The sequence below is a fragment of the Notamacropus eugenii genome, chromosome 3 (genome assembly GCF_028372415.1).
Source record: "Notamacropus eugenii isolate mMacEug1 chromosome 3, mMacEug1.pri_v2, whole genome shotgun sequence".
NCBI lineage: Eukaryota > Metazoa > Chordata > Mammalia > Diprotodontia > Macropodidae > Notamacropus > Notamacropus eugenii.
The window spans coordinates 191274397-191293441 of record NC_092874.1 but is presented as its reverse complement, the minus strand read 5'-3'; the positions used below and the strand labels follow the sequence as shown (position 1 = coordinate 191293441).

General features: G+C 39.7%; 2 protein-coding genes across 8 annotated transcripts; one reads left to right on the top strand and one right to left on the bottom strand.

Moving 5' to 3' along the window:
• The first annotated feature begins 217 nt into the window (after positions 1 to 217).
• C3H12orf60 (chromosome 3 C12orf60 homolog) lies at positions 218 to 17201 on the top strand. 7 transcript variants are annotated; one of them, XM_072653670.1, is made up of 4 exons: positions 218 to 393; positions 2006 to 2141; positions 3198 to 3262; positions 15792 to 17201. In XM_072653670.1, exon 4 carries the CDS (start codon positions 15818 to 15820, stop codon positions 16544 to 16546), a length of 729 nt encoding a protein of 242 aa, XP_072509771.1. In that variant the 5' UTR covers positions 218 to 393; positions 2006 to 2141; positions 3198 to 3262; positions 15792 to 15817; the 3' UTR covers positions 16547 to 17201. The 7 variants fall into 7 exon arrangements, with proteins under 7 accessions (XP_072509771.1, XP_072509770.1, XP_072509766.1 ...); XM_072653669.1 differs by lacking the exon at positions 218 to 393 and adding an exon at positions 1033 to 1441; XM_072653665.1 differs by lacking the exons at positions 218 to 393; positions 2006 to 2141 and adding an exon at positions 1244 to 1441.
• SMCO3 (single-pass membrane protein with coiled-coil domains 3) lies at positions 4471 to 5257 on the bottom strand. The gene has a single exon (XM_072653673.1). It carries the CDS (start codon positions 5233 to 5235, stop codon positions 4558 to 4560), a length of 678 nt encoding a protein of 225 aa, XP_072509774.1. The 5' UTR covers positions 5236 to 5257; the 3' UTR covers positions 4471 to 4557.
• Positions 17202 to 19045: the final 1844 nt, after the last annotated feature.

Sequence of the window (19045 nt, the reverse complement as noted above, 5' to 3'; positions counted from 1 at the left end):
CACGTCACTTCTGTTTTCTAGGTGCGTTGCTAACGTCGCAGAGCATTTCCGGTTCCTGCAGGCATAGAGAGAGCCTAGGGGCTAGAGGAACTTCCGCTGCAGAATTAGAATTCGTTCGTCCCAACACGCGCTTCCCCGGTGCAGACTGGGAAGGAGGTGGGCTTGGCGCTCGACGTCACTACGTTGTTCTTAGACCCACCCCTTCCCCCCACCCTTCGAGATGATCGTGGTTCGCCAAGCCAGATTCGTGATGCCATTGTCGAGGGCGCGGACGGAAGAAGAGCCGCAGAGCGAGGCGGGAACCCGATTGGCTGGAAGGGGGACCTTTGTCCCACCCTCGAGCGCCGCGGCGGGCGCGTCCTGTAGCCTTGCTTGGGTCACTCTTGCGCATTGGTGGGCAGACCGGCGGGGCTTCGGACGTTTTTTGCCCTAAACCCAACAATGTATCTTCGTCCCGACCCTCCCTGGGCCTCTAAAGTGAACGGCCCTCGTTTTTCCTGCAGCCCTTGGGTGCCCTTCCCTTCCCCCACCCCACATACAGGAAGAGCGGCGGTCCCTGCCTGCGCTCGACTCCTTAAAGGAGCCGCGATTTTGTGGGGAGGGGTCCTGCCTCCAGCCACTTGGACTAGAATTCCTTCCCTGGCTTGGCCAGCTATAGAAGGCCTGTGTCTGACAGGTGAAGGAGGAGGCCCGGAGAAGTCAGATAGCTTCCCCAGCACAGCCGGTCAATAAGAATTCATTAAGCTCCCGCCACGTGCCGGGCGCTGCGCTCCTCTGAGCTCTGTGCGGGGGACGACGTGCAAACACAGTGCAGACAAGTTCTAGGCCGTCAAGTTGGAGACGATCCCCGGAGGAGAAGGCGTTAAGATTTAGGGCCGGGGGAGGTCTCTTGTAGAGCGTAGGGTTTGAACTGGAGCTTGAGGGGGCCCACAGTCCAGCCTTCGGAGGGCATCTACCACATGGAGCTAGAAGATGGAGCGTCCCCTTGGGGGCAGAGCCGGGTGCTGCGGAACCACAGCATGGGGCGGGCGTGGGGACGGAGGGGCAGTAAGAGGTTAGAAGGCAGGCCGGGGCTTTGAGTGCCCAGCACATCCCATCCTCAGGTGGGCTTGGGCCGTCACCCAGGTTAACCCACGTGGGCACTTGGCTTGCAGAAACCCTTGCAGCCCAGTAACGCCTTCCGGTCCGTCCTCTGTGGCTGTGCTGCCGGAGACTGGGAGGGGCAGAGGGAGCGCTGGATTTTAGCGGAAGATGCCGTCCGTCTGGCCGAGTCGCTGGACCCCTTTACCTCGATTTACTCATCTCCAAAATCGGTCAAGCCTCCTTTGTGTTAGGATACTGGGTGTCCGGGAGTTGGAAACACACACAAACAGGCGCAAAAGGCTCTGTCCTTAAGCACCAGGTCTAACGTACCGCGGTGACGTAAGATGTTCGCAAAGAAGTAAATACAGAACGAACACGGGGTGAATGGGAATGGGGAATGCTGAGGGGCAGGGGAGAAAAATCAGTAAAGCCACTTGGGGAAAGGAGGTGCCACCTCAGCCAGGGGTTTGTGGGGGCAGAGGTGAGGAGGAGGGTAGAAGTCTGTGCATAGGGTACAGCTGGTGAAAATGCATAGACCAGAAATTGAGTTTTGACAGGGAACAGCAAATCAGAACCAAGTTTGCCTGTAAGATATCTAGATAGATCTATAGCTGTCTGTCTGTCTGTCTCTCTGTCTGTCTGTCTGTCTATCTATCTATCTGTCTATCTAGAGAGAGAGAGAAGGAATAATGTAATTTGTGATCAATCTGGGAAGGTAGCCTGGACCCAGACGGGCTTTCAGTTCCAAAAGGAGAGCTTTGTATTTTGACCCAGAGGCCATGGGGAGCTGCTAACTCTTCTTAATAACACCAGTTAAAGCTGGCATTTTATATGGTGTGTTAACCATTTTATACATGTTATCTCATGTCATCCTCACAATAACCCTGTGAAACTAGGTGCTATTATTATCCTCATTTTACAGATGAGGAAACAGTCCAAGACTTCATCCAGGGTCACACAGCTACAAAAACCTCTGAGGCAGGAATTGAATTTGACTCTTCCTGATTCCGCCATCTCCTGCTCCGGTTTAGCGGACTTCTGGAGCAAGAAATCGACAGGTTATTTTAGGAATATCAATTTAACAACTCTGTGAAGGACAGATGGAGGAGTGGGGAGAGTAGATGTAGGGAAAATTAGGAAGCAATTGCTATTAATAGTCCAGGTGAGAGATGTTGAAGGCCTAGATTTACAGCTATTGTAGTGTAAATAGAGAAAACAGATTGAAGAGAAGTTGAAGATGTATTATTATTGACAAGACTTGGCAACTGTATTATGTGAGTAATTGGAAAACAGTCAAAGATGATTCCCAGGCTTTGAACCTGAGCGAATGCCAAGAACTGTGTTGCCTCTGACAGGAACAGGGACATTAGAATTGGTAGGGGAGGAGAGGGAGAATTGTAGGGAGAAAGATAATGATTTCAGTTTTGGATACATTGGGGTTGAAATGACTATGGGATATGTAAGTGCTGGCCGTTTGGGGTACTAGGACTGGAATTTCAGGAGAGAGAAGGGCTGAATAGGTAGATTTGATAATCAGATACGTAAGGCAGGATCACTTTTCCAGCTATGTTTTGTTGGGAAAGGGTTGTTTTGAAGATTGGATAAGAGGAAATGCTGAAATACTTGAAAAGCATAAAAATACAACACAAATGCTAAAGTGGTGACTTTCTTAGCCTGTTGCTTAGTTGGGTACTTCAAGGCCTCTATGAGGTCATTGTTTCATCCCTGCTACTCAGAGGTATTATTCATTTTTCTATGTAGTCCCTCCCCCCCCCCCCAAGAAGCACTCTTGCTTCTTCCCTTCCCTTTCTCTCTTTTAACTCTCTCTAATATTTCTCTCTTTCTCTTTCCTCTCCCAAATAACTATAAAAAGATAGAGGTAAGGATATTTAGAATATATAATCATAAACTAAAATCTGGACATTTCCAGCATACTTACGTGCATTTCCAGGTAAACAGTTCAATTACGAACCAAGCCATCTTCTCAATAATGAACAAACATTTCTAGGTACTGGTGAGAAACTATTAATGATGGGCTGAATTTTTAGTTATACAAATTATTTTTTAATAATTACCTTTGTCTTTGTAAATTTTTCTATTTGATTTGGTTTTAGCCTGAATTTTGAGTACCCTAGAAGAATAATAACCAGTAAGTGTGAATTAAAGCTTCTAAACCCAGGTAAGTAACTTTACTAGGTATTTTTTAATTTTTGGAGACCGAATTGTATTTAGTCAACAGAAGCATATTGTAGGAGAGAGAATAGGAATACATTTTGAAGTGGAAGTCTTTGTTTTGGTCTTTAGCTTTTTAATTGAGAACATTTTATTTTGTGATGTTTTTTCTTCATGTGAGCCAAGCACTCAAATCTATGTTCTCATATCAATAGTAAATTTAATTTTTAGGCATAAGAAATTGAAATAAAGACAGTTGTTATGTTGGGTACCTGTAGCAGGCTTAGTAAGAAATGACTTTGATCTACCGAGGAACTGGATTTTTAGGCATGGCCCTCCATCACAACATCTACATTGTCCTGTTCTCAGGAAACTGGAGAAGTGACTCCCAAGGGGCACTCACATTACTGACAATGGCTTTCTTTTTTTTTTCAGGTACCACAAATGTAATGATTTAAAAAAAAAATTCTTCTCTATGTGCTTATGTAGCAATACAGCTAGGATTTCATTTAAATGATATACTTTTCAAACAAAGGATGATCCCTTTTATATCATTATGGTTATACTAATATTATGTATACATGTACCTCAAAGTATTATCTGTATATTTATTCTTTTTGTTCCAGGGAGCTTGAGACAGTCTTTTCATCATGACACATTAAATCAGTGAAGTTTGGGGAATTGGAAACAGAACTTGGGAATTCTGTAATTAGTAGAAATTGCTGAAGACTGCTACTTAGTTCCACTTCCATTCCTAGCTACCATTCAAATTTTTTCATTTACTTCCAACTTTCAGTGTACAGTACTTAAGCTGATGGTTTATATTCTATAACTAAAGCCCAAGATTTAATGAAATATGGCATTATATCTGAATGATCCCAAAAGCCACTGGCATATTTCTCTAGGGTGGTTAGCCAAATGAGTGCATAGAAGAGACAAAAGAGAGGGCATTCCTATGCCTAGTGTCTTATAAAAGCAACTGATCTGATGAAGCAGTTTGGAAGACTAGCTCAGGGAGCTCTAGGGCATACTCTTTGCACTTCAAATTTGAGATTCCTTTTGCTTAAGATCTCCTGAACTCAGGCAGAAGTCTTGAACTAGTGAATATAGTTTCAGAAGCATATTTCAGAGTCAAGGGCACTTTGTCCCAGCACCTTTGAATTGCACCCCCTTTTTGCCACTACAGCTGCCATAGCCACGCCTCTAATTCTGTTGCTGAAGCTGAAACTATGTGGGAAATCAACCTAATCTAAGAACCAAGGAAGCAACAGAAATTTCACTTGCAAGTGAAATGCAAACTACTCATTTCAACCTGCACTTCAGAGTATTGGTGACCTCCTTTATGGCCTGATGATATTTTTCTGAGGCAGATTTGAACTCCACCAGGTGTTCCTCATAACTTTTAATTGCTGCTTGAAGCTGGCTTCTCTCCACTGCCCCTAATATGGCTTGGAGGATCATATCTAGTCCAAGTCTGAGAACAGCAACCCCAATACCACCAAGCAGAGATGCACCAATTTGGGCTAACACAGTGACCAATTTGTTAATGACAACAGTTGTAACACTGGAGCAGATTAGTTTTACAGCTACTGTACTGGCAGTGGAAGTGGCTTCTCCCAGGATGACTGACATAACCTTCTGCACAATTGCAATTTTTTCTGTTTCCCTTTCTCTGATGTCCTGAAGTTTTCTATACAATGTTGGCTCCAATTTTTCTTTTAGCACATCATCAACCCTTTGTACTTCCTTTTGGATCTTCTTTATGGCTTTTATGATGATATCACAGTTTTCCTTAATGGTGCCATTTCTTTTCATTTCTATGGATTCCAGCCTGCAGGCTAAGTGCATATTCAGAACCCCACTCAGTTCATTAGTGACATCAAAGCTGTCTGATAAGCAATTAAGCAGTTGCTGGTGTAGGTTGTTCAGTTCCTGTCTCCTCTTTGAGTTCTCCGGGTAGAAAAAATCACTCTGAGCCATTTTCCAAGTGGACCTCTGGAAAAGAAAAGTTTAATGTTTTCTAACAGTGTTAGGAAAGTATTAGTATTTCATTAGATTGAATTAGAAATCATTTCATTTCATGCATGGCAAAGCAACATTCTGCTGTATGAAAAGACTGAGTATTACATGGCACAGAGACATGTGTGGAAAAGTAAGTGGGATGTATAACATAAGCTAGCGTGTTATATAAATTTCATGCATAACCCTTGCTGAGAGCAGGGGACTACTAAGGAGGAAATAATTTTAAAAACATCAAATTCAGGAAAAGAAATACAAAGGACATGGAAGAGATGTTTAATTGATGTAATCTTGAGGCCTCTCCCTGTTCTTGTGTTTTTGTGTGTGCATTCAAGTAGCCAGAACTGAATAATGCACATGATCTGACCAAACTACAGAGAACTGATTACTGCTGTGTTATAAACATTAAGCCTCTTTTAATGTAGCCTAAAATGTCATTAGCTTACTGACCGTCATGTTGCACTACTGATTAATTTTGAGTTTTCAATCCAAATTTTTTTCAAACAAAACATTGCCTGGCCACACCTCTCACATCTTGAACTTGTAAAGTTGATTCTTTTGAAACCAAGTTCAGGATTTTGCACTTCTCACTTTTAAATTTAATTTGATTAGATTTAGCCCTGTATTCTAACCTAATCTTGATATTTATTCATTGTAACTGAATATATTAGCTGCTCTTACCAGTAGTTGTATGTCAGGCAATAAACATTTATTAGACTCTTAACTATGTGCTAAGTACTGTGCTAAATGCTCAAACAAACCAGTCCCTGCCCTCCAAGAGTTTACATTCTAATAGGAGAGATGATGTGTGTAAAAAAATGCACCCAAAGATCGATCTATCTATCTGTCTATCTGTCTGTCTGTCTATCTGTCTGTCTGTCTATCTATCTATCTATCTATCTATCTATCTATCTATCTGTCTATCACGTGTGTGGATGTATCAGAGAGACACAGAGGAATAGATAATGAAAGATAATTTGAAAGAGTAAGGCATTAGCAGCTATGGAAATGTGGGATATGAGCTAAGTCTTGAAGTAAGCCAGGAAAACTAAGAGGTGGAGGTGAGTAGAATATTCCAGTAATGGGGAACAGCCAGTGCAAAGACAAGGAGAAGGGAGATGGAGGGTCATGTTTAAGGAACTATAAGCCAGTCAGTGTAGCTAGATGGTAGAATTCTAGGAGGAGGGAGTGAGCTGTAAGAAAGCCAATGGCCAGGTTATGAAGAGATTGAATTGCGAAACAAACAATTTTCTGTTTGATTCTGGAGATAATAGGGAGCCCTTGGAGCTCATTGAACAGGGAGCCATGAGTTGGTCAGACTTGTGCTGTAGGAAAATGATTTGTCGGTTAAATGGATGATGGATTGGAATGGGAGATACTGATGGGGGTAGACCAGTAGTCCAGGTGAGAGGCAATGAGGGCCTGAATTAGGGTTGTGGCTGTGTGAATAGAGAAAAAGGGATGTATATGATAGATATTATGAAGGTAGGAACAAAATTTGGTAATGGATTGGATACATGAGATGAATAAGAATGAGGAGCTAGGAATGACACCAAATTTACAGGCCTGAGTGACTGGGAAGGTGGTGATGCCCTCAGTAGTAAGAGGGAAGTTCTGAAAAAGGGAACTTTTTGAGGGTGATGTAATGATTCTCTTTTTGGACATGTTGAGTTTGAGGCACCTAGTTTAAGATATCCAAATGTAACTAGAGATGTATGACTGGGGTTTGTCAGAGAGAGTATGGCTGGATATAGCTCTGGGAATCATCTCTATAGAAACAGTGACCCATGGGATTGGATGAGATCACCAGATGAGATGGTATAGAGTAAAAAACAGAAGAGCATGTTAGAGGGCATGACATGGATGAAAAACTAGCAAAGGGTACTGAGAAGTGCTTGGATAAATAGGAAGAAAACCAGGAGAAAACAGTATCATAAAATTCTAGAGAAGAGAGTATCCAGAGAGGATCCTAGATAGATGGCATCAGATACAACAGAGAAGTCGAGGAAGATGATTGAGAACAGGCCCTGAAGTTTGTCAAATAAGGGATCACTGGTAACTTTAGAGAGGGCAGTTTCAGTTGAATGATGAAGCTGGAAGCCAGATTGCAAAGGGTTTTGAAAATGAGTGATAGAAGAGGAAGTGGAGTTACTGACTGTAGATGGTTTTCTCTCATGGAGCTTAATTCTGGAAGAGGTGAAGTGAAATATAGGACCCTAGCTAGTGAGGATAGTTATCTACAGATTTGATAAGTATGCCAACTGCCTCCATTCACTCTCATCTTTAAGTTACTGATAGAATATTAATTATCAGAGGTCTGGGGACAGATACCTGGGACTTTCTACTGGAAATTAATTATCCTTCAAGTTCCTGTCCAGTATTAATGACTACTACCAAATGGAAATCGACCTAACTATATTATCATTTTGTAGACATTTTTTTCATATTGTCCACAAGGATGGCATGAGCAGCTTTGGCAAAGTTTAGGTTTTTTAATTCAGTATTTATGAATGAATACTATTAATCTTGATTTAGATAATCTGGGATATATCATATGTCCAGGAGTGAATAATTTTTACCAAATTTGGGAGCTATGTCTGGCCCTGGGGGCGAGGGGAGTGGTGTGGTGCCATTGCCTTCAAACCATTTAATCTCTTCTGAATAATTATAATAATAATCAGATATCATATAAAAGATTAATACCAGTCTGAGAAGCCTGGCTGGAGGTGCTGCCATCAGCTTTGCCTGGTGTTAGGTAGCAGTACAGGGAGCATCCCAGGACCCCTGAGCTGCTCACCATTTTAATTTATGATTGAACACATTACCTGTAAATGTGATGAGATTAGGACACTAGGGTAGCTTTCTTGCATGTTCTTTACCACTATCAGCCCTATCCTAAAGTTCAGTTTCATGTATGTATCCTAGGCAGAGGCTGGGTACCTTCTCTGGCAGTCTAGGGCTTTTCTGCAGTTTTTTTCTTTCTTCCTGCTTCCCCTCCATTGACCATCTTGCTATTGATCAGATGACATGTCTATAGGCCAGCAGAGTAAGGACAGAGAAATAAGGCTGGAGATAGTGCTGGGACACCCCCTACCCCACCCTAGAACTTTTATCTTTCTGGAAACCATTAGGAAGAGGTTGAGGCAGCATAGGATCAGGGGTCTGAAGAGGAGCCAGGACAAATCCCTGGGAAGTATGAGAGGGGGGGTGGAGCTGTACTTGCTTGGGCATTATGGGCTATACTGTTACGAACCCCTCTTTCCCCACATCATTTGTAAGAATTTCTTAAAGAAAAAGCTATGGTTCCCGGTGAGTAGAGGGGTGGCAGCAAAGGGTTTGGGCAGTTACAGAAAACAGACATTATAGAAAATGGGTGAACACAGTTGATTTTTTTTTTCGAAGAAAAACCTCTCGATGAAAAGCTATATCCAGAATTAAAAGTATGGTATACTTTTACAATATATATGTGGTATCTTGTAAGCTTAAGTACCTCAATATTCTTAGCTGTTTGCAAGGCATACTACTTGATGGATTACTTATGACAATATATACTTGTCTTAGGCTTTGTTAAGATAAACTGCAAGTTCCATAAAATGTACGTGTATATATATGTATATGTATATATGTACAATGTCATTCTGTCCCAAGTGTTAATTAATGAAAGAATAGTCATACCATGTCACGGATAAAGTTAAAACAGTATTAACACAGTTAACGGTGCACACTTGGGCTCTATGTATTCACTGAACACCTAGAGAAAGAGAATAAATAGGTATATCTCTTTGTGATGTTTACTTGGCCGAAGATTCAGAGGACATAGTTTGATCTTATGTCTTTGAAATCGAAAGAAAAGAAAAGAAGAACAATCTGTTTGGGACTTACGTAGTTATCTGAATAATAGATGTCTTGTACAAAAAATGAATTTCAGAAAGTCCATTTAAATTTTAGTCATGGTCCTCAATGTCCAGGGGATGCTCAAAAACATTGTGACATTGATTCAGTGTCACATTTTAGAATGACCACTGGACAAAGAAAGTATTGCAGAAATGTTTTCTTCACAGGAAAGTACAGATAGAAAGAGCATAGATTTCCTCTCCCAATTCCTCCTATCTATCCCCACTTCAATATTTTCATTCAAACCATGAAGTTTTTCGAATGAGGAAAATTGAAAACTTTTTTTAAAGTAGTTTAGAAATAGAAAATCTTTATCTTCAGATTTATATGGCTAGATCTGAATGACCATTTAGAGAAGTCACTAAATGGGACTTTTAGTTCATAGTATTGTGCCAAGGCATTTCCAATATATTTTTATGTTCTTGGCTTCTAGTTTTCAAATCCATATTAGTAATGAAAAAGTGTGTGTGTGTGCGTGTGCATGTGTGTGTGCGCATGCACGTATGTGTGTACCCTCCAAAGGAAACTAGCTATACACCTACCTGAATACTTAGGGAACAGCCTCTTTTATATCCAGAGAAAGGGAAGATTTTTTGCCACTATTAGCAGCCATCATTTGAGGAATCAACTAAGAGTGTTCTGCAGAATGTAGTTATGCTCACCTGGAACATGGCCATTATAGATCACAGTAACTCAGAATAGGAAGGGATCTTTGAGGCCAGGCTAACCTGTTCCAAACCATTAGTCACCTCTGCAGCAGCCCCAACAACTGGTCTTCACTTGAAGTTTTCATTCATTCATTCAACACAAAGTTAGTGAATGACTGCTAAGAACATGACTGTTAAAATCTTCAGTGGCTATTGGGATTAAAGTTCAGGATCCTTTGCTTGGCATTCAGTGCTCCGTGCCAGTGTTATCAAACTCAAATAGAAATAGGGGCTGTTAAACAATACATAAGGATCTCTGCAGGCTGCATATTGACTTAGAAAAGTAATGTATTATTATTATTTATGCTTTGTTGTATTTTATCAACCATTATTCATAATAATCAATATTAATGATGATTATTTCTTATACTTTAATAATTATTTACACTAATAGTTTGCATTGAGAATAATTAATATTGTTTATTGCATTTTAATTTATTTTGTTAGATATTTCCCAATTACATTTTTATCTGGTTCAAGCTGCATTGGGGAGTACGTGGTACATGGTCCCTGTGTATTTGACATGTCTGCCCTATACAACCTAAAATCTGTTAACACACACACACACACACGCACACACACACACTCTCTCTGCTCTTTTGCCTCCATGCCATTGTTTCTGCTGTCCCTTTCTCATTTTTCTTTGCTTATTGAAATCCTCTCTATCCTTTAGAGCCCAACTGAAAAAGAGCTGCTAGGTGGTGGCAGAGTGGATAGTGCTGGGCCTGGAGTGAGGAAGACCTGAGTTTAAATCTGGCTTCAGATATTTACTAGCACCATGACCCTGGGCAAGTCAGTTAACTCATGTTTGCCTCAGTTTCCTCATCTGTAAAATGAGCTGGAGAAGGAAATGGCAAAGCACTCCAGTATCTCTGCCAAGAATACCCCAAATGGGGGTCATGAAGAGTCAGACACAACTGAACTACAACAGCAGAATGTCACCTCTTCCATGAAACTTTTTCTGACTTGTTCCTCCCCAGTGGAAGACTGCATTCCTCAGTCAGACCTCATAATACCTTGTCTTGTAACTTTAATGAACTCTAATTGTAAGGGATTTGGTTATTTAAGATAATTAATTCACTTAAGATAATTACTTGATTAAAGTAATCACTTAATTTAAGGGAGTGGTGGAATTTTAACAGTGTGTGTTGCATCCCTCATCAGGTATCTTTCTCTTTGGTTGGGTCTAATGTGATTGGCTATCAAATGAGACGACTACTACTTGGGAGCTTTAATCAGCCCCCAGAGGAATTTCAGCAATTAGTCAGCAGTAAAGCAGTCAAATTTTAGAATTTTCTTGTATCTTGCAAAGTATCTTGAAGAGTTAGGGTTAGACCTTTGCCCCTGTACCAGAGGACACTAAAGGGCAGAGGCTTTGGACAGAACCTGTGTTATGTACTCCCCTGACCTCCCACCTCAGGGCCATGCTATCGGAGAGACTGGACCAGCAGGGGTTAATGTACCGAACTGGGAGCAGAGATACTGCCTCACTGAGGACAAAAAGTTACACACTTGAGGAGAAGGAATCAACTTCAATGCATATAAGCCCTTGAACCAGGAAACACGACTATCTATAGACTCAAGAAAGGACTTCCAGAAACTAGGAGTTGTGAGTTTACTCTTTGGTCATCACCATCATACTTCACATTGAAAGCCACTTTTCCCTGGGCTCTATTTGTACTTGTAGTAGGAGAATATGCCCCAGGATTTTGGTGCAAAATATTTCATACTAACTGTTGCTATAAATACTTCTTTATGCCTTTGCTAAAGTTAATTGAGGCCTTTGAGATGCATACCCATGGACCTTTTAAGTTACAACACCAGAAACCCCAACCTCAGGCTTACCGTAAAGTCCTGAGGGAAGTATGTTGCAGCCACCGTCTGGGTACCCAGCCCATCAGTGTGAGTGGGAGTTGGGAAAGAGCCCAGCCGGGGGGTGCTATACCATGTGATGCTGTATCATAGCTTTTTGTGTTGATGCTTTTTTCCTCTATTAGACTATAATCTCTATAAGGATGGAAATAGATATTTATTAAGTGCATACCTATAGACCAGGTATTGTGCTAATTGCTATTCATATATCTCTCTTGGTCCTCACAACAACCCTGTGTATTATTATACCCATTCTACAGTTGAGGAAACTGAGGCAGACGGTGGTTAAGTGACTCTCCCTGGTTACACAGCCAGTAAGTGTGGAAGGCCACAGTTGAACACAGGTCTTCCTGAATATAGGTCTAGAACTCTAATCACTGGAAACTAGATGTTTTCAGTACCATCTATATATGTCCTCTGTAAGGATAGAAAATTTTATTTAAGCTGTGTTTTTTCTCCCATGCTTATAGCGCAGTGCTGTATAAGCAAAAGGCATTAACATTTGGTATTTATGTTACAAAATGCTGATGAATACCATGAATAAGGTACCTCCATCACTGTTTGTAAGGAGCTAACAACTCTTAATAGGTAGAGTGTAAGGAGAGTTCCTGTACCAATGGCATAATGTCAATGGTTTGCACTCTCTGACTCATTACCAATCCATTTGAACACTATATCTTGCTTATTTGGCTTTGGGCAATGTACGAAGAAATACTAGGTTATTTCAGCATTGTACAGTAAGTAGCACAATGGTCACAAATTATAGGGAGAATTTTCCCACTCCTGGGAAAGTCTGTGAGGGTGCCCAGGGATGCCTTATATACATTCATATTATTCTGAGACTGCAGAGAATCCAGGTCATTACATTTTATTATCCACATAAATCAGTTTGGCTCTGTGGACAAATGCCTTCAACAATCACCAATTTCATAATGGTCTCATGACTGATTTTTTGAATCTATGCTGCTTTGAAGAATCTCCATATTCCAGATAATAAAACATATCTTAGTCATCACTGACATCTACAGAATGTCTGTTTATGAAATGGGGATAATAATTTTTGCACTATCCATCTCATGGGGTTGTGAAGAAAGCATTCTTCATAAGTCTTAGGGTGCTATGTAAATATGAACTATATAACCTTACCCACCTCAAGGAAATTACAATCAATTTAGAGATATACAACATGTTTAAGCATACTTATATATAGCATACAAATGAATTATAAGAATCTAATGTTGTAACAGCAAAAAAATATTTGGTGATCCGGGTGATTAGTGAATACATCAAATGGAAATATCATCTAACACATTTACACAATAGTTACTTAATCCTCTATACTTTCTAAGTTGTACACATTTACTTTTTAAACTCTAACTTTACTTTTTCCCTACTCCAGAAACTTCTCTGGAGTGTACAGAAGCCAAGCACCACAAGGTCTATACTTCACTAATTAAATTCTCCTTAAATGAAGTTCAAGATTGATATGCCTTTCCAAATTCTGCCCTGTAATGGATAATATTACAGTGGGATTTCAGCAGCATTAGGATTGCCTACCTGTCTGGACTTCTTAGTTCTGTAGTTCCAGTGAATGTTTAGGAGAATTATGGGGAACGTTTATTCATCTGGTTGTTTCTGGAATGTGATGACACAGGTTTATTCTGTCTGCTGAGCTCTGCTAGGTCCCACTGCCTGCCTTGTTATGTTATTTCTGCATCTCCTAGTGTTTAAAAACCTTTTTTCCTATTATTTAATTAATTTATTAGTTATTTTAGTATAAAATCACAGGCAGGATAAATAATTCCATTTTTCTTTGTTTGCTTTTCCGAACTTTATTTTACTTTGTGTTGTTGAAAAGTGTTGTAGTCAGAGTGCAAAGAAACAATCCACAGATTAGCCTCACTGGTAAGGTACACAGAGAGATATGGGGAATGATTTATTTGTAATGTTTCGCTGAAATTAGGGCGTGCTTCCATGTCTCAGGACTGGTCTGAAAAGACTACTTTAATTGTTAGCTTTGTGTCTCCAGTGCAAATACTTCACTTTACCGCCTTGTTTCCTTATCATGCCTCTGCACCTGTTTTATAGAGGTTATATTATATAGGGAATCAATAAAGATATTAAGCCCCTGCTATGTACCATACCCTTAAATAAGGGTGGGGGTGGGGGATACAGAGACATAATCAAAACAATCCTTCACATATATTCTAATACTAGAGACAACACGTACCTATATAAGTTTTGCAGAATATATGCAAAATGAATTCTAGGCAGTTTGGAGAGCAGGGAGGGTATATGCAGAAAAAGCATCATGTAGAAGGTGGTGCATGTGCTAAATCTTGAAGGAAAGCTTGGATTCCAATAGGCAGAGGTGAAGAGGGGAAGAGCACTGAGACATGAGGGAGAGCATGTGCAAAGATATGGAGATGGGAGGTGGAAGAACAAATAGGCCACTATGCTTCCAGACCACAGAGTATATGAACAGGAATACTATGTAAGTAAGCTAGAAAGATAGGAAAGTATTCGTGTTGACAAACTAGCCAAGTTCCCTGTAACACTTCCAGCTCTTCGACCTCGTGGTCCTTATGGCTGTATTTCTTTTATTGTGTCTCATTTGCCTTACCAAAACAGTACTCCACTTGAGCTATCACAATCCAAAGGACAGAATCTTAAATAATAATAGATTTTATAAGATGAGAAAAGAGAATTTTTTTTGTCTTTGTATCTTCAATCCCTGATGCACTGGCTTGTCCATTGCAGGTAATTAATAAAAAAAGAATTAAGAATTTGCTCCAACCCCTTCCATTCTATGCTCCCCAGTCTTGGGCTTCTCTGCCTACACTGCTGACATTTCTTTTATTGAGGCAATTTTATTTTTTTTCCCCACTGACCATCAGCAGTGAGATGATTTGCCTCTAGTGGTAATACATTTCCCTTTGCTAGAGGTCTTCATGATGAATCTGGGTGATATTTTTCTGGGGATAGTGTAGGGGGAGATGATCTCATTTAGGTTGGAGTAGATGGTCTGTGATATTCCTTCCTCCTTTGAGAGTCTGTGCTTCTGTGGCAATTTGTACATCACCTTACATTGTTTCCTTGGAGAAATTTGGAAGTCATTTTGGGGGTTAATGAAGACCCTAATTCAAAGTACTTTCCCTCTTCCATAAGGGTTATTCTGATTATGCTAATCAGTTCACCAATTCATTCGTTTTAATTTTATCTGTCTATCATATCTTCCTATCTATTTTTGAACAAGTTAGTTTTATGTTGGTTTATGTTTCTTCACAGATGTCTCATGTATTTTTGTTAGATTTAGTTTCATTAAATTATAAAGTCTTTTAGGGTAGGTTCAATATTTAATAGAGCATTTCTTTGTGTCTCTTAACAGGTGACCACTAGTAGAGTGATCTCCACATGGTGGATTAATTAATATTGTTTATATCTACTATATCACTATTTTCTCTTCACAGTGGGATTTTTATTTGCAAAATATCATTACAAAATTATAAGGGACTTTAGAGAACATTTACTAAAACTCTCTTTCATTTTATAGATGAAGAAACTGAAACCCATTATGGAGGCAGAATAGTGTAGAGTAGGGGAAGAAATGTTGGATTTGAACTCAGAGCAAACCTCTGGTACTTAGGCCAGTTACGTATCACCTCAGGGCTGCAGTTTCTTTACTTGTAGAAGTGGAATAAATCTTCTCCAAAGCTCCTTGTAGCTCTAAAACTATTAACTAATCTTTACCAATGTGATGTGACTTACTCAATGTCATGTATTGGTTAGTCACAGAGCCAGAACTAGAACTCATATTTCATGACCAGAACAGGGTTTAGTGTGCTTTTTATAAATCATGCCAGATATACCTAAAAGAGGCATAAGGCTATTTGTACTTTACCTCATAGGAGTTAACTCTGTAATCAGGAATTACAGTGAGTCTATATAGAGTGGACAGCCACTTCTTATAGTGCCTAGAGGCTATTAATTTTTTTCTTCCTGTACTTTAATTTTCTTCACTTTGGTTTCTTGATTGTTTTGCAGTGCTCTGCCACTTCTTTCCTGGAAGAATGTCATTTATGTCAGAGGATATAGAAAGATTTGCTCAGACTGGTAACACTTTCTACAATTGCTTACTAAAACTTAATTCTTCCATAAATAGCTTCATTCAGTTACTCACCAATTATCTGGGCTGCCAAATACCTTGCATCATTGTGAATGAAAGTGGAACTGTTAAGGATTATTTTGAAGAAGTAGTATGTTCTTTGAAGAAGGTCCAGTGTGATATTGAATCAAAGGACAAAGTCAAGACCGAATGTGATCAGTTTTGCAAGATAGCAGAAACCATGACTTCTGTATTGGAGAAAGATCCCTGTCTAAAAAATGCTAAAATGTTATGTGAAACAGCTAAAGAAATTTCTGACTGTGCCCAACAGCCGCTTATTCTCATGCTGAAAAATGTCAACTTCTTTGAGAGTATGGAATCTGCTCTTTCCCAGCTGATGAAGTCCTCAGTCATGAACCTCCGACTGATCGACCTCCATAAAAAAGATCCCTGTGAACAACCAGGTCCCGCCAAAACTCCAGAAAAGATTTGCTGCCCAACTTCTACATCAGTCTCACCTACAGAAATCCTAGAGAAGTTGAGCAAACTGATAGATTGCCAGACCTCCGTTAACCCCCCCACAACATCAGCTGCAGATAATCTCCGAGAGATTGTCAAGACTATGGAACCTGTTGCAGACAAATTACAGCAAGTTGCTAAGGCTATAGAAGCCAACATGGACTTATTAAAATGAACTAAGTAGCTCTACGATTAGTAAGTAGCGGAGCCGCAGAGGGAGATGTTTTTGCTTAGTAGAAGAGCAGTTCCCATCCAATGATTTCTCACCATAAACGACAGGAAATTCCTTTACACTTGGAAGAGAGGCACTGAGGTGCTTTGGTTTTGGGAAATCTAGGCCTATTATTTAATTTGAAGTATGAGGCTAGGCAGCTGTCAAACAGCAAATCGTTTACTTCTCTTCTTGCTTGTTTAAATCTCAAATAAATCCCCTTTGGAGTGGCATCTGCTTAACAAAAGATAAAAATTGCAAAAGACCAGCATCATTACTGTATTTGACAACTTCCCTGAGCACCAAATGGTTCTCTTAAAGCAAAACTAGTTTTCGGTATTCCCACTTTCAGATAGCTTATATTAAAAATCTGTTTCCTGAAAAAATCTGGTCAAGTCCAAGACTTGTAAGCTTTATCATTAAGCAATGGATATTGGCCAATACTAGCAAAAAACCATTAGAGATGATTAGATTTAGAGTAGTAAAAAACACAAAAACTCAACAGAAAAACCTTACTTAGCTTTTTTGTCTACTGGATCACACATACCAGTTCTTACAGTGCCTAATAAGTGTCTCGCAAATAGTAAGTGCTCAATAAACATTCATTGATTTGTTTTCCCAGAAAGAAATGGCCCAAGTGAGTGTGTAGTGGTGGTATATGAGAACTGGACCCAGTGTAGCTGCCTGTGAATTTCATATCAAAATATATAATGGACTACCTCAGGAGGTTATAAATTACTCCTTGCTCAAGGCTTTTAGACAGAAGTTAAGTGACTACTTGGTAATGTAGTAATAGAGGCAATGTTTAGGTATGGGTTGGACTAGACAGCTTTTTGAGGTCCCTTCTGATTATTAGATTCTATGATTTTAGGATCTTTTTTTTTTTTTCTTTTTTTTTCCATTTTTTTTTATTTTGTAATGTTTAACAATCACTGCCATACAATTGCGATTTTATCCCTCCCCACCTACTCCCCACTACCCCCCTCCCTCCCCACGACTGCATACAATTCTGTATAGATTCTACATATACTTTCCTATTGAGTATATTTTCACTATAGTCATGCTATGTAGTCAGACTAAGATAAATGAAAGAAATCGTATAACAAATCAGAACATGATACACAAACACATACACATACACAAACATGATCTGCTACAATATGTGAGTGACTTCCATATTTCTCTCTCTGAGTGTGGCAGGCATTTTGCCTTGAGATCCTCCATTGGGATTTTTTTTTTTTTTTTTGGTAAGAAGTTCTTGTGTTATTACAAAAATCTAAGTCTACCAGAAAAAACTCTCACACACTGTGGTTGTTGCTGTGCATAAAGTTCTCCTGGTTCTGCTCCTTTCACTCAGCATCAGGTCATATAAGTCCTTCCAGGCCTCTCTGAAGTCTTCTTGTTCATCATTTCTTATGGCACAATAGTACTCCATTACATTCATATACCATAATTTATTCAGCCATTCCCCAATTGATGGACATCCCCTTGACTTCCAGTTTTTGGCAACTACATAGAGTGCTGCTATAAATATTTTTGTACATGTGGGACCCTTTCCCATTTTTATGATCTCTTGGGGATATAGTCCTAGTAGCGATATTGCTGGGTCAAAGGGTATGCACATTTTTGTAACCCTTTGGGCATAGTTCCAAATTGCTCTCCAGAATGGTTGGATGCGCTCGCAGCTCCACCAACAATGAATTAGTGTTCCAACTTTCCCACATCCTCTCCAGCATTTATCATTTTCTTGTTCTGTCATGTTTGCCAATCTTATAGGTGTGATGTGGTACCTCAGAGTTGTTTTGATTTGCATCTCTCTAACCAATAGTGATTTAGAGCATTTATTCATATGATTATAGATAGCTTTAATTTCTTCCTCTGAAAATTGCCTGTTCATATCCTTGATTTTAGGATCTTTTTTACCTTTATTTCTCACCCCCAGACTTTGGAGTTTGAGAAACACTTGTCTTAACCTGTGGGCTAAATATTTTTGTTACTGGCTAAAAATATATGTAGTTTTATTAGTGTGGATATTTTCTTCAATTGTATAGCTCAGAAATCCTGAGTATCTCATTATGTGGCCAAAAAAACAATCATCACCTTTTGGCCAACTTTTGGTGATGAACCTATTTGAACTTTCGTCAGCTGGCCTCCAAACACTAAAAATCTTGTTGGAATCTGCCAGAGCTTACACTTAGCTGTCATGCCCTTTGGGAGCCCACGTCACCACCACCATATCATATTGCATTTGCAATAAGCTTTAGTAAAGGTCTTCTTTTAATATCAAAGATAAATGAGAAATTTAAGGACAATCAAGTACTATAGAGTGAGCATCATATTGTCAAAGGCCAAGGAAAATATAAAGTTGGTAGAGTGGCATTGCTTTTGAGAAACAAGAAGTGATTCATTCCTTTTAATGGTTACACTATTATAATAAACACATTGTCTTATAACACAGACCCT